The 16,309-nt window shown below is 45.9% G+C and overlaps 1 protein-coding gene across 1 annotated transcript; it reads right to left on the minus strand.

Annotated features, from left to right (window-relative positions):
* Positions 1-1,006: 1,006 nt before the first annotated feature.
* Positions 1,007-12,479, minus strand: SERTAD4 (SERTA domain containing 4). Its single transcript, NM_001354327.2, has 4 exons — positions 12,248-12,479; positions 6,965-7,156; positions 5,658-5,773; positions 1,007-3,524 (listed from the first exon to the last, which is right to left on the minus strand). The coding sequence occupies exons 2-4, from the start codon at positions 7,137-7,139 to the stop codon at positions 2,757-2,759; spliced, it is 1,059 nt and encodes a 352-aa protein (NP_001341256.1). The 5' UTR covers positions 7,140-7,156; positions 12,248-12,479; the 3' UTR covers positions 1,007-2,756.
* Between the last annotated feature and the right edge of the window lie 3,830 nt (positions 12,480-16,309).

Here is a 16,309-nt window from a genome sequence, read left to right on the forward strand (position 1 = left end):
GAGTAGATATCACACAGGAGGCCATAATGCTTTCGTAACAACACTAGGAACATTTTTGATATTTGGATGGATGTTTAGGGATGATTTTTTTTCTTTAAAGAAAATGTGTTCTTTTAAGTATGCTGGAACTGTCCTACACTCAAGAACTTGATTACAAACTATGATGCATTTTAATGCTACTGGATTCAAAAGCAGGTCTCATCCTTCAGAGAAGCACTGGTGCATTCTCTAGAAAATCGCCAACTCCATCATTTCACAGCTTTGGCCACCATTATCCGGTAACGCTGGAGGCGGGGGCGCAGTTTAAAAACAAAGTCCTTTCTTTCATATTCAAATTTCCAAGATGTGGTATGCTCATAAGAATGCTGCTTTTGGCAAATTACTTTCCAACTAGCTTGCCCACTCCCTTTAAAAAGATTTTTGGCCGCTCCAGGTGGCGTGCAGGGTCTTAGTTTCCCCACCAGGGACTGAGTCCTCACCCCTGCAATGGAAGCACAGTCTTAACCACTGGACCACCTGGGAAGTTCCAAGCTCGCCTCTTGCATCAAGTGCAATACTGGCCTCTAAGAATAACAATAATACAGAATTAAATGGAATACCTCCACAGCTGTTTGAACCACTTATAGATGACAACTGTCAATTGACAATCTGACAATTCAAAAGGAATCCGTTAGGATTCAATATTTATGACTTCACATTATGCTATTTTTTTCAGAAACTTCACAAAAGCCAAAAAGTCTTCAGATCCTTTAAGATAAAACCTTATCCATCACCAAGCACGTCGTATATTAACACTATGCTCTTAAATCAACAGAAATGTAAACCTACAAACTAGGACCATTCTAAAACACCTGTTGGATGGGCCTCTCAAAAAGCGCTCTCTCACTCTGAAAATGCCTGTGTGGCCACTGTCCATGACCGTTTCTAGTGACTTTGAGTTTTTCTTTTAAAGGAGAACGAGCAACGGAAAAGAGAAACAGCCAACAGTCATTAAAATACGAACATCTGAATGAATTTTGATCATTTTAATAAATATATATCAAGAAAACCTCACTTTATTACAACACATTCATATACAAGCATCTATCATCTAAGTTTTCAACATCAAATGTTTATCATATATTGAAAATAAAGGACAAAACATCACTAGACTATTCAGCCATAACACAAGAACAGGTTTTAAAAATTGGTCCTTGTGGACATTGTCCAAATGACGATCCTACTCATACACTGTATGAATGAGACCTATATTTAATATTAATAGCAATAATAAAAAAAGCTTTATCTTGGAGAAACGGGGAGGACTTAACTTATTTCCTCCATTTGGAATTTGGTTCCCGTGAAGTATTGTGTAAGGAGGCCCAAGTCAGTCAGTAACCTCGGAAATGGAAATAGAGTTTAGCAGGAGGAGTAGCTGGCATGGAAGGAAGGATGGTCAGAGGGGCCCCTCTGAACACTCTGGCCAATGTACACATGAAAAAAAACGACTGAGAAAAATGTTGGCCAACTACATAGGAGCTTTTGCCGACATGAGTCCCATTTCTCCAAAATAACTTTCCCCAAACGAAAACCTTTACATTCTTTAAAACTTATTGATCACCACATCGTGTATTAACATTGTGCTTCGTAATCAACAGCAAAAGTCATATATAAAAAACCACATGCTTTTATAATCTAAACGAGTGAAATGATGCAAAACAGATTAAAGTATGATGCATGCTACTGGTTCATGAACTTCATTGGACAAGAAAACAAAACAACCCAAAACCCAGAAAACCCAAACCCCAGCAACAGACCGTTGCCATAGAAAAGCTTGAGCAGCTAGTGCTGGTCTCTAACAGCTCTCTCTATTGTTTCCTCCATCCCTTTCTAAAAAGGCCAAATCCAAAAGCAATTGGGCATCAAAAAATAAAGGAAGAATAGAGATGTTGAATCAAAAGTTGAACACAATAGTTCGACGTTAAAGATTTCCAAACAATATTGATCCACCCTGTGTTTGTATTTTTTTTCCTGTTTGTTAAATCCCTGCTGTACTCTTGATTTATCCTTAATTTTCACATTGGCAAAAATTAAGATAAAGTAAGGCACCAAAAATCGCCCTGTATAACACCTTTCTAAAAGCCTCATCACCCATCACAGGCAAGCCAGGAACTTGCAGGGATCACCCTCTACTCATATCCTTGATTGTTGCCCCTGGTCAGGTGTTTCATTTCCTCCTATCCTATTTCCCTCTGTCACACAAGACGGTTGAATCCAAATATTTAACAGCACCAGGAAGCCGTTTCTTCTAGCTCCCTGTCCTCAGTCTTTTATTCAGAAAAAAATACTGTATCATAGAGAAGAAGCAGACATCCTTTGCTGGTTATATTGATTTGCTTACCAAATAACTACCTAATTAACTGGCAAACAGGTGGAAGGCTCCTCGCTAGTGACAGGCTCCTTGCGGGTCGTGGAAATAGCGCAAGGGCACACTGTCCCCCAGTCTGATCTGCTGATCTTCTCGGTAAGAAAACTAAGATATACGTTTAAGTGTTAAGTCAACTGTCTTCTCGGTAACGTCACCACATTTATGAGTAGCTTGCCGATGCCTACAATACAGATGTTTTATGCAATCTGCTCTCCAGGCATTTAAACGACATGGCATGTTCATGGCATAATTGTCAGTTGTACAAAACTATAAAATCCATTCAAAATAAAATTTATGAGAGCTAATTGATCATGCTGTGCATGCTTCAAAGTTTGCGGGAGAAGATGGCTCATATTTTACTGCCTTTGCTGCAGCACAGTTTGTTACTCGGTGAAGGCTCCTTTTTCCTTAAGGACTTTTTCCAAGACTCACTTACATTGCTTTTTTCGTTATATCCAGTCTCAAAATAATCATAAAATTGGCCTTTGCCCTCAAAAGCAAGGTCGTTGCCCACAGGTCCATGGCTCAGAGGACCACCATCCCTGTTGGTATCATCATTTACTTTCTCATCATTTAATTTGGCCTTTTCCTGAACACCAAGTGACCGGACGTTAGTAACAAAGATTTCACTGGCAGGTATCTGGCCATCACCCTTGTAAACAGGTGCGCTGCCTATATCAAAATCCACCTGCTGGGAACAGCTCGGTAAAGGCAGAGGGGGAGAGGAGGAGGAAGACGAGGAGGGGGAGGAAGAGGAGGCAGTGGTGGAGGCACTTCCGACATTAGCATTGACCGAAAGGGGTAAATTTAGGTAGTGACCACCACATTCCTGGTACAAGCAGCAGGCGTGAAACTTTTCACACTCCTCTTTGGCCATCCGAGGTCGTTTCCGGTAAGGACAGTCTTGAGCCATAAACCACTCCTGGGCAGAGGCGCCATTGAAAGAGCAGGCAGGAAAGCACCAGTTATTCTGCATGATAATTTCTCCATGGATCCTTTTCATCAGATTGTTTATAAGGACAGATCTTCGGAGGTACACTTCAGGATCATCGATAAACTTTAGCTTTTCTAAGGACATATAAAGGATGTGGGCTCGCTCCTCAAAGATTGAGATGGTCTAAAAATCAAAAAGGGAAGAGAAAGCTTAGGAAGTGGGCTTTATTAAAATATCATCCCAGCACATTTCTCTCTTGGCAGTTTCTGGGCCTGGGGATGCTATGGTCTGGTTTCCCTCGGGTTCATTTAGCAATGCTCTCCTGGGGGCTGCTAACGTCTCCCCTTCCCAGCAGACTGACTGGTGATGTTGAGCACTGGGGAATCCAGCCACAACTCAGACCTCGGCAGGGACAGGTCAGGATGTCCGCTCTTTAATGATGCAGTGAGGGGGATGGCGAAATGCACCAAACTAACCTATGCTGTTAGAAGTGAGGAGGAGTTTCTTTGGAGAGATGAGAAATGGTGACTAGAGAGGGACACTGGGGAGGCTCTAAGTTGCTCATTACATTGTTTCTTAATCTGGATGCCAGTTACATGGCTATTTCACACTTTGTGAAATTTATCAAGCTGGACTCTTATGACACTTGGGCCTTAATGTGCGTGCTAACTCACTTTAGTCCTGTCTGACTCTGGGCATCCCTATGGACTCTTTGCAACCCTCTGGATCATAGCCCACCAGGCTCCTCTGTCCATGGGATTCTCCAGGCAAGAATACTGGGGTGGGTTGCCATGCCCTCCTCCAGGGGATCTTCCTGACCCAGGGATCGAACCTGAGTCTCTTATGTCTCCTGCATGGGCAAGTGGGTTCTTTACTACTAGCGCCACCTGGGAAACTCTGGGCCTTTATGTGTGTGTATACAAATATACATGCACACACACATACTCATTTATTCTATGTCAATAAATGTTTTTTAGAAGATGCCAAGTTGCAGGTCATCCTAAGTATATTTCAAACCCTGGGAGAGACATCAAGGAGAATGAGCTCACTCTGCCTGTGCTGTTTTTCTGGGTTTCATTCTTGCAATTATCTTTGCCTGATAGAGGGACGAAAATAATGAAAGAGGCTCAAACCCTAAAGGGAACTGCTGGTTGCAGGGCCACAGTAGGCTTTTTCTGGAACTGGGCAGGAGAGATGCAGAACGGAACTCAGAGGACTCACTCCCAGGTTGTGTGATGCCATTACTGTGTGATGGTTGGCACAAACTGGCAGCAGTTTGGAAAACTGCTACAGCCACAACAGAGAAACCAAAATGGACGTAAAATGCTTCTGTCCTGGGGCCCAGCTCTTCCAGGTCATTAAAAAAAAAAAAAGCTAACCTCAGGAGCTGTGAATTAAACCAGCCCAAGCTGACCAAAGGCAGGAACTACACAAACACGGAAAAGCCCAGCACCTGCCAAGGCATGCTGATGTCCTTTTATGAGCAGGGTCAGAGCAACGTCTAAAGGCTGGGGGGGAGGGGGGGCGATGGAGTGAGAAGACAGGAAGATGAATTAGAAAAAATTAAACATCCTCTCTGCATTTCAAACAACTATGGCCTGGGTTATCCTCTCCTCCACTAAGTTAGCAGATAGTTTCTGAAAGAAGGTAACCATAGGAAAAGGCATTGGTATTTCAAAAGCTTAGCCAGTTTTAGACTTCTGTGTGCTTTCCCGATCCTGTCATTTCCTTCTTATTCATGCAAAAAAAGTTAGCTTTGGTTTTTCTCTTGGGAATAAATTATATATTTTCACAAACAAAACATATGTAATAAACGTACCATGAAGGACACTTCTACTTTCATGCACACATTCAAAGGACAGAGAGTCCACCTCTGAGAGGTCAGGAAAGCCCTGGGTGACTATCCCCAGGTGGGCACACAGGTGGCCCTGGCCACGGGAGCCTGAGCTCAGAGACGGGGAGCAGGTCTGGGAAGAACAAGTGCATTTCTGCACATGTGAAAGCGCCAGTTACCATGAACCCTGAACGCAACTTGAGAAAAATGAAATCATTAGTGAAAAAAAAAAAAAAAGGCATTTCTTGGATTATATAATTCTGTTATTTCTGGACAAAGGAGTTCTTGCTGGCTCTTTCTTCAAATACTTGTGAAAAATAACCCAGGACCCCAAAAAGTGACAACGATTAATCTGGCTCTGCTGAGAAGTGGCTCATTTTCATTGCTTGGGTGGAACAATTTAATTTCTGGAAATGGATCAAGCAACTGTTACTAAGTATCTTAAACTCTTAATAAAAATAATGACTATTAAAAAAACATACTTTATGGCTACAGCTGCTGAGTGGTGGGTGAAAATCCTCTTCTTCCACATACTTCCTCTTAAAGTATGTGATCTTGGATGTTGTTATAGGATTTGAAATTCCCCTGTAATGTGATCCTGTGGTAATAAATCAGATATGACAAATGACATGCGGTTTGCCAGAGGTTCTCCAAACAAAATGCTTTTCTTTCCTTGCCTTCTAGAAGATAACTTGGCTACGTATTTGTCTGTACATGCGGTGATTAAAAATAAACATTAGTCTTAATAGTTGCTATCATGAGGAATCCTGTGACCCAGGCCAGGAAAGGATTTCTAGACAATTATAGAGGAAAATGACATATTTTAGCATTTACAAAATATTCAGAATCGTAATTCTATGCACAGGCAAACAGCAAAATTCAAAAAGGGAAGTATTGTAATAACTAAATAATACTGGTATTTATTCAGATTATTTACTTAAATTCATGATAACACCATTTTTCAAATGTATGTATCTATTATTTAACTGTAAGCACTAATCACTGAACAACTTTTAAATATTACTGGCTCTCAGTAAGTAAACAAATGATTATCTGCACACTGGAGTTATAATATCCCTTCTTTCAAAATATGAAATTCAAATTTTTTCATTTAAAATTAAACTTCAGGGTAACAAAAGTCCTCTTTGCTCTCAAAAATCCAACATATCAACCATGAATAAAAATAGGGTCTAATTTTCAAAGACCAAGCTTTTACTCCTTTTTAGCAAATCGGACATCACCAAGTAGTTGTTTTCATTTTAGGTTTTGGCTTTTTTTCCAACCTAGTAGCACACAAAAATCCAAAGGAACTCACCTTAGAGCATAGGAATAATGAATCAGGGAGAACATATTTTTTTCTGGGCTTACAAATTTTTTTACCTGTAATACCAAAGGCAATTGTGTGCTTAATAAAAAGAAGAGCCACATAGCTGCTGGCCCAAAGGGCACATTCCTTTATGTCTCATGGGATAAAGATTTCATTGTCAAGCCCACCCAGGGCTTGTGTAGCACTGAGAGATCCATACAGTTCCAGAGGGTAGAAAATTGAAACTCAGACTGAAGAGTTTCAAGATCTGCTTTGGGTCTCTTAAAAATACAAATGCCTGACTTTTACCTGAAGCAGCAGCACAGGGAAACTCAGGTCTGCATGCAATTAACATCACTCCTGGTCCTTTCCTTGGGACCTTGGAGTCCCTGGAGCACTCTCAGCTCAGGAGGGCACCCCAGACACCACCCTCATCTACCAGTCTGGCCACAGAGGGCAGCAGGGAAAGGTCAAAGGCAGTACCTGCCAGGGGGGGACCGGCTCCCCGGTCTCCCTGCAGGGGAGCCTGAGCCGGCCCCGGGGGGCTCAGGCCTCCGTAGCTGTCAGCCTCCCATAGTGTCTGGTACCCAGCAATTTCAGCAGCTCCTTCCGAGACAATGGGCTCGCAGAATCTATTCATGGACAGAACCAGAGTCATCTCTGACAGCCTCAGATCTGAAAAAAGAAAAAAAAAGAAAAGAAAAGAGCCCTAATCAAGAGCAAGCCAGAGCATGGCCTTGGCATCTTCCTTCCTTTGCTTTGGGAAACTTTTACTTCTTGCTCCTCCTCTTTGTCCTGAAACATTTTTTTTTTTTCAAAGAAAAATCTCAGTAAACTCTCTTGCAGCTATTAGCTCAGCCTCTGTGTTCAGCAATCTGCATTTCATGGGCGGATCTTTAAAACCCCATTTCTTATTGTTCTCAGATTCCCCTCAGCCCTCTTCCAGACAGCTGCCTTGCCTTCTAAACACATTTTCCTCCTGACCTTCCCACAGAAAATGTACCCCTAAGAGGCAAGGCCAAAACCCTTGCCGCTTCCTTTCTATTAATAAGGCAAAATCAATTTTCTAGTCAAGTCCCCCGAGAGTCTCCTTTGATGAAATCCACTAATCAATCAAAAGAAAAGGCTGGGGGAGGCAGGAATCTTCAGCGGAATTCCATCTGATGCTCTCAGGTTTGGTCTGTTCCACTTGCCCGTGGCCCCCTCTTCCTCGGTTTCCGCAGGGCCAGTTCCTCTACAACATGTTGGGGCTCCCTCCACTTTCTTCTCCCAAAGCGAAGCAGACAGAGACACACTTGGTAGTTGTTTCCACCAGCCCTGATCGGCCTGAACTGGATCTGCCTCCAGTCAAAACACTGAGAGATGAAGACAGAAAATTGGCTCCAGTTTCCAGCCGTGAGTTGCAGTCCCACAGGAGCCAAGCACAACATCAACGGAGCAGGCGGAATATTAAACAGGAGCCAGGGCTTCAGGGCCAGAGGCAGCCGACAACTCTACACCGCAAAGCTCAGATGCAAGGCAGAAACTTTCCAAGAGGCAGCGCAGCACTGCCCTCCTGGGCAGTTCACACCCTTCCCCAGGGTCTGCGGGGAGACTGGGAGACCTCTCTGCTCTTAAGACGTGCCCTGGGCTGCTCTGCACCTGGGGTGGTGGGGCTGTTCCCCTGGGGGCTCAGTGTCTTTACCTGGTCCTAAGTAGGGCTTGAGGTGGGGTCCAGAGTGAGTGCAAGGGGGAAGAAACCAAAAGGCCTCAGGGCCATAGATCAGTGGTGACAGCCAGCAGCCTCAGTGCCTTATTAACCGCCCGATTCCTTTGAGGCCCAAACCTCCACTATCTCACTGTGCCGTTTAAAGAACGGTCACAAAGAGTGATGTCAAGTCTGCTTTCTTGAAGACTGATTTGTCTTTGAAAGACGCTAAGGGTCTAGTTCTTGCTTTCTTCTCCAAATTATACAGCCTGTAATGTTTGGGGGCTAAGGGTAATCTACTGTCGTCTTTCAGGAGACTATTATTACCTACATGTTAAAACAAGGGGCCACTTCCAGGTAAAGGAGGAAAGGCACCAGGCGAAAGGGAAATGGCTTGAGTGGAAATGTCCTTCTGGCTACGCGAGAAGCTCTTGGCAGCAGTGACTCCATCCACCACCCAGGTTTCTCCCTGAGACCCGAAATTCTTTCCCAACCTCAGTGAAGAAGGAAGCCCGGCCTTCTGACATACAGGGGACATGTCCAGGTCAGTGGCTGGGTCAGAGGACCCAGCTGATTTAGGCCACTAAACCACCTTTGCTGTTCAGTCGCCAAGTCGTGTCCAACTTTTTCGACCCATGGACTGCAGCAAGCCAGGCCTCCCTGTCTGAACTACCTACCTTTTCTTTTAAAAGTGGCAGCAAGGACTTGTTGGAAAACCTTATTTCAAGAAAAAAAAAAAAGTTCTATAAAAAGAAATGGTCAGACACACCATTGATTCTGTTCTTTGAGTCATCAATCAAGAAATTTAGATCACACTGATTTCACAAACTAAGCCACTCTATCACCCAATAGAATGGATGCTCAAACTCAGCATCCAAACAAGGTATCAAGCCTCATGATAATCTGTTCCCTGGAAGACTCTCATGAAATGGTCCAATTTCTTACCTTATTCTAAGAGACAATTGTTATCAGGAAATGCCACTGCCAGGAGCACAACAATTATAGAGCTTTTTCTCAGAGTCCATAGCCCTGTCTCATTGACTGCAAGTTATTTTCTCGCTTGAAATTTACACTTACTTTTGTGTTGGACTCTGGGAATAAGATCCATGTTTTTTGCCTATGTGGAAATTTTATTACATATAAACTAAAGCAGGTTGACAAATCCATACCCCGTAAGACAAGAGAAACATTTGCAGGCCCCTAGCAGCAATTACCTTTGTTTAATAGGACATTATATGGGCCCTGTGCTGTTTTATGTTAGTAAGAGTGTGTTTATATTTTAATGACTTATCCTTGTATAGTTTTTTGGTTAAGGATTTCAGTGTTTCTATTTGTTAGTATTGTTTCCAGCACATGAAATTCTACTCTTATGCATCTGAGCTTGAATCATGGCATAATAGTTTTTATCTTGGCTATTTGTTTCTTTCTTTTATACTATCTAGTTTCAGTAAGTTTTTTTTTTTTTTGAATGGGAAACTTTTACACACAAAATCCTCAACTGGAGAGGCTGAGTTCCACAAGTACTTTATATTAAAGTCTGAATAAAAAATAAATGAGTTGGAATTATTTGGGAGCGGGGAGGAAATTTTGCAATTGAGTCTTCCTAGTCGATTTAGAACTTACACTGGGATGTTAGCAAATTAAGGAGGCAAGTTCAATGTTCATGAAGAATTGGGAGAATGGGGCAGTAAGCCATGATATCACATGATCGTTTTATTTGTATTTTGTGTACACATCCGAACTGTCATTTTTTTCTCAGTGAGATTTACATTGTAATTCTGCTACTGAGTTCAGAAGTTGAAATTCACAAATGTATGAGCTGTGAATACTAGATAAAGTCACAGAGATGCACATTTATGGTAGTTTTTTTTTTTTTTTAACATCAGAGGTGAGTGGATGCAAAAGAAAGGTGTTAAAGTGTGTTTTGTCTATAAGAGGGTTTAAAAAATAAAAACTAGAAAGCCCTTAATCTTTTCTCCTCAGGCTCCTGCATGTCTGCTTTGTCAGCCAAGGTAGCAGAATGACAGCTCAAGCATTCCCCAAAGGCCCAGGGCTAAAGTGTCAAGTTTTGCCAGCAAGTGTTCACAGTCAAGTTACCAGGCGGTTTACACACTATGGTTCTTCCAGATGATTTGGGCTTCTTCTCTGCTTGGAGCCATTATGATGCTAATAGGAGTGGCGGGCACAGAGGACAGGATAGCTGCAGATTCAGTGATGCCTGCCATCCAACAGGGGATCTCAGTCATTCTTTGCCCACCCCATCCCTCTCATCCATCATTGGAAAACATTTTATTAAGAGCATTAGAGCAGTTCAGAGGTCTAACTCCAATACTGAAAAGCACAGAAATAAAAGAGCTGATATTTTCAATACATCTTGAGGTTGTCAGCCTTAGATATCCTGCCCAGGTGGAGTCAAGCCCTTGATCTGCCATTGTCCCTAACAAGCTATCAACAGCTTGGGTTGGTGGTGGCAGGGTCTGGGTGAGTGGAATAAAAATCTTTCAACCCTTCCAAATAGGCAGATGTCGCTTTTCTACCAGTCTCTGCAGTACACCTGTCTGCCCTGGGAAATACATTTTTCAGCTGCTGCTTTGAAAGGCCAAAAGATTTAGGTCTGATCCTGCGGCTGGGAATGGGGTGCCAAACCAGAGGGGGATGAGGTTGGGGGATCCGGGGGTCCAAGCCCAGCCCGGGGTGCCAGGTCTCCCCATCCCACTCCCAAGACTGGGGTCTGAGGTTTGGAGACCCACCCCCTGCAGGCGGGCAGCAGCCGATGTCCGAGTCCCCACAGTGACACACCCCCGGGGGTCGGGGGCCCCAGCCTGAGCCCCCCTCGGGGGAAAGCCGGCAGAGCTCCGCCGGCCCTCGGCCGCGGGAGAAAGTAAACACCACCCCAAGTGTCTGGGAACAAAGGCAAGTTGTCTTTCCGCGGTGCTGGAGCCGTGCGCCTCTCCTGAAGAATAAGAGCTATGATTACTCTTTCTTCTTTTCTTTTTTTTTTTTTTTAAACCAAGTTTCCTTCTAAGGGAAATAAACACCAAAGGTAGGATTCCAAGGAAATGACTCACGGCGGTTGGCAGGGCTCTGACGAGGCTGGCCCCGGCCCGCGCTCCAGCCCGCAGCAGATGCCTGCCCGGCCCTCCCTTCCCTAGCCGGCCAAACCCGCCCGGAGCCCCGGGGCTGCGGGAGCGCCCTCCGCCTCCGCGGGACCCGAGCGGCCGGGACTCGGCCCGCGCCTCCCGCCCGGCCCGCACCACCCTCGGCTCGCGCGGCCGCCTCTCCCCCCTCCTCCTCCCGCCCCGCCGCCTCTGCGGTCCCGGCCGGGCACACTCCGGAAAGTTGCTAGGGCCGCGGAGGCGGGAGGGGAGGAAGGGAGGAGAGAGGCGGAGGCGTGGACCAGGCGGGCAGCAACCGGGCCCGCCAGGGAGGTGAGCTGAGGACAGAGGAGCCGCCGCCGCCGCCCCGCAGCGCGGCCCGGCTGCCGGGGAGGGTGCGGGGGCGGAGGTGGCGGGGGGGGGACAGAAGGTGTCAGCTCTTACAGCTCTTCCTTTTTCTTGCAAACGCGCGCTCTTGACATCCACCGTCCTTCCCTCCCCACCTGCCAACCGCCGCGGCGTTATCCAGACCTTGGGGATGGTGGTGGTGGGGCATGCCTCCTACTGACTCTGCACCCGGGGATAGGCGACTAAGCGGCTACTGAGGACCCCAGGGTGTCATCGGAGCCGCGGTCCCCACCGGCCCCTAGAGTCGGCTCGGTGCGCGCGCGGGCGGCGGCCGCTCCCGCCCGGGTACAGGCTCCGCGGCGCACGCCAGCCCCGCGGAGAAAAGCCCGCGCCGCCTCCGCGCGCAGAGGCTCCCCGGCTTCTCCCCTTCTTCCACCCCTCCACCCCCTCCACCGACCGCCCGGGTCCCGCTCCGGCCGGTGCGCGCCCACTCGGCGATCGCCGGGCCGGCGCGGGGCGCGGGGGAGCCGGTCCACGACCGCAGACGCCGGAGGGGACCGGCCGTCGCCCTCCAACCCGGCCCGGCCTCTCCGCCCCCGGCCGCCGCCCGCCGCCCGCGCCCAGCCCGGCTCTTACCGCGGGGTCAGCCGGGAGGCGGCGGCGGCCGCGGCGCTCGAGCTGCTGCTGGCCCGCTCCGGGCTCGGCGCCAGCCCGGCCGCCGGTGCACACTCCGCGCGTGCGGGGCCCGGCCCGGTCCAGGGAGGCGCGGGTGCGGGTGCTGGTGCTGGTGGCGGCCGCGGGTACGCGGCGGGCGAGGGTCCCGGCAGGTCCCGCCGCCGCGACTGGGGCGCCGCGCCGCCGTCGCTGCAGACGGTTATGGTAATGAGCGGCTCTGTCTAGCGAGGAGCGTGTGAAACCCGTCAATCCTGTTTGCCATTTCCCCGTGGATTTCCGAGGAGAGGTTCTGCACGATGCCCCCAGGGTGAGCGAGGCAACATGACAAGCGCGCCCGCTCGCCTCCCTCCTTCCCTCCCTCCCGCCGCCGCCGCCGCCGCCGCCGCCGCTGCTGCTCCTCAGGCAGCACACGGGGCGCCCTCCCCTCGCCCCCACCCCAGCCCGCCCCCTGCCTCCTTCCCTCCTTCCCGCCCTCCCCTCCCCTCCCCTCCCCTCCCCTCCCGGTGCCCGGGGACACGCGGGCCCAGCTCCAGCCCGCAGCCCCGACCCCACGCGCTCCCGGGCTCCGGCCCCTTCGCCCTGGGGGGTTCGGCTGCAGCCGAAGAATATATTCACCCTGCAACCTTCTGAGACGTCTTCTCTCTTTTTAAAAAATTTGGTTTACTTTTGTTGTTGTTGTGTATGCGTGTGATTAAAAAAAAAAAAAGATTCTGCGCCTTTCCCACCCTTTGCAAAAGACTTTCTTCTCCTTTGCCACAGCAAACGGAGATGAGAAACAGCTGTGTTTGCAGGACCCGAGCAGTTCTTCTCCCCTCGCCGCCCGCCCCCGCCCGTTCCCCGCCGGAGCTGTGTGTGTGTAGTGTATCAAAAAAGCAACCTTGGTCGGACTGCAACTGGAATTGGCAACTCTTACTGGGTGGGTGAGCCTCCAGGGAAGACCTCCAGGAAATAAATTTTTAAAAAAAGTAATAAAGGAGGTTGTTCTTGGTCAAGAGAATAAGCCCTGGAATCACATTATTTTGCAAATAGTAATTTTCCTCTATATTGGGCTCCACTGGAGTTTGTTTTTTTGAAACATTAATTCATAACTTCTGTCTAGGGACCCCTCCATAGTCGAGATGGGTCATTTCAGGTGCAATGAACGCAGAGGCTTGGAAGGCAGAGACCTAATAAAATGGGGGGGAAGGCACCTGCGCAAAAGTGTTACAAAGACTATAATGTTTGTTTACTGCTACTATGCCAGATGTGCTAAATATAACACTTCTTTAAAACAGTGATCCTCCGACTGTGAAAAACCAAACCTCTTGCTGCCTGGCTCCCTAGGAATCAAGAAGAGGCACAGACTGAAAATCAGGGAGGAAAGGAACAAGATCAAGGATGAGGATTAGCATCTGCAAATTGAACCCTATCTAATTTGCATGTTTATTTCTTAGAATTGTAATTAAATTTGTGTAATAAATGTTTTCCATTTCATTCCTATGCTTAAAATTTGGGTGACTGACGTGCAGTTAAGTGAATTTTTTTTTCTTAAAGCAAATGTAGTTTATTCAATAAAGCAGCAAACAAATATTAAACATAATTAGAACTAATCTGCTTTGAAGGTATTTTTGTTGAACTTTGTACATTAAAGACTCTCAGAGGTTTTAAGGGTATTAGGAAGCTGAGAGAAGGCAATTATGCTGAAAACAGACTAACTCAACAGACTTTCAGGAGCACTATTTCATTTTTTTCCAAAAGATGTTTCAGAGTTGCAAGCCTAAAACTGGGAATTGGGTATCCGTCTTGGCTTTATCCTGAACCAGATTAAATTGCATTGGGTGATGCATGTAAAGGCCATTATGATGATAATTTAAGAATTGTAAACATTCTATGGGTAAAAATATAATTTTCATTTCAGAGGGGATAGAGGGTAAGGAAAGACACAAGAGCATTTAAAGCAGTGCAAGTACTTGAAAATCTAAATCAGTGTCTAACTCAAAGAACTAAATGTGAGGGCTTGGAGGCATGGCTTATTATTGTTTTTATCTTGCTATATTAAAGTTTTATAGCATTTAAAGGACTATGGGGAAATCCTCACATACCCTTGGCTGCGTCAAAATGCATAAAACCAAAAGGAGCAAATTAAGCATAAAATTGAGAAATAACACGAGACCTAAGAATCAGCACGGGTTGCACTGGCATCTTTGGAGCCTTGGCTCTGAGAAATGAGCCTTCTGGGAAACTGGCATTGCCCTTGGGTGGGGAGGACTCTTGACTTTAATGTTATAAAAAATGACGTCATAACAGAAGTATGATATCATTTTACTTCACAGTACCCTTGTGGTTCTGAGTATGAACTTGACCCTGTCTTGTTCAGATATGTTAGGTTAGCACGTTTTACTGAAAGCTTTCCCTGGTCTCCTTTTAATCTCAGGCTTAATGTTAGTCGAGATTTGGTGCTCAACTGTTGACAACATGAACTAGTGTCTACAAGTAGAGGAGGCAGTCAAATGTCCATGGAACGAGAAACATCATTTAAAAATTTCAAGTGAGTGGTGGCTATGGCACAAGGAAAGGACTTGCTATAAATCAATAATGAAATATTTGGAATGAGTGAATGTAATTTATGAGTTGAAATATTCAACCTGAGAGCTATGATGTCATCATTCTTGGATGGGTGTGTGTGTGTGTGTGTATGAAGTTCCAAGACAGAAGTTTGATTATGAAACTTAAAATATCTTGAGCTGCAAATTCACTGAAGACAGTGATTGTTTTTTCTCAGTGAACAAAGAGAGTGCCAGACTTAAAACTGCTGAAATTCATTTCTCAAAAACTTGTCATTTGAAAGGGGAATTTCTCAAGTAAAATCTGACATATTCAGATTACCATGGACACAGTGCCCACTTGGGTTATAAGAAGTATGAATTACTGGCATTTTTTTTAAGTACAATTTTTTGTAACTACAAAAAGAGATATCTAATATTAAATCTCTCCAATTCCTCTTTTCTTATTCTCAAACCCTTTCTAGTTAGGCTTTCTTATCCCATTGCTCCACTGAAGCTATCAGTGTCAATGACACCAGTGACCTCCACATTGCTGAATCCAAAGGGCTTTTCTTGGTTCTCATCTTTCTTGACCTGTCAACAGCATTTGAACAAGTTGATCACGCTGTCTTCCTTCAAGACTTTTGTTCTGTTTCCAGGACAACATACACACCTGGTTTTCCTCCCACCTCACCTCTTCCTTCTCAGTCTCCTTTACTGATTCTCTGTGACCTCTGAAAGCCCAGTCATTGAACCTTGTCTCTTCTTGAAACCACTCTTGTGTGGAAAACCCTCAGTCTCGAGGTTTCAAATACTGTCTACATTCTAATGACTCACAAATTTAGATCTCTAGTTGAGATCTTTCGCTTGATCTCCAGACTCCACTTAGATGTTTAAAGACATCAGAAGATTTACAAATCCAAAACAAAATCCCTAATTGTCTCTGTTCCCCCAATTACACCTTCCTTAATAATCTCCACTCCAGTTAATAAACCATACTATACTTTGGAGTCATCCTTGACATTGTTCTCCTTCACACCCTATATCTGATATACCCCCAAATTCTTAAGGCTCTAGCTTTAATGTTTTTCTAGAGGTTTCCCAGGTGGCGCAGTGGTAAAGACTCTGCCTGCTAACGCAGGAGACACAAGAGATATTGAGTTGGGATCTTGCTGGGTTGGGAAGATCCTCTGGAGTAGGAAATGGCAACCCACTCCAGTATTTTTGCCTGGAAAATTTCATGCACAGAGGAGCCTGGTGGGCCACAGTCTATGGGTCGTAAACGAGTCAGACATGACTGAGTGACTGAGCACACACACACAGTCTCTGATGACTTCTCATTATCTCTGCTGCCACCATCCCGGGCCAAGCCACCATCGTCACTCTTGCCTGGGAGATTCCAATAGCTTCCTACCTGGTCTCCCTGCTTTAGTCTTTTGTCATTTCTATATTCAATCCCAGCCCAATAGCCGATGATGTCAGTTTTTGCTCAGACTCTTCC

Source organism: Bos taurus, chromosome 16 (assembly GCF_002263795.3).
Source record: "Bos taurus isolate L1 Dominette 01449 registration number 42190680 breed Hereford chromosome 16, ARS-UCD2.0, whole genome shotgun sequence".
NCBI classification, from domain to species: Eukaryota; Metazoa; Chordata; class Mammalia; order Artiodactyla; family Bovidae; genus Bos; species Bos taurus.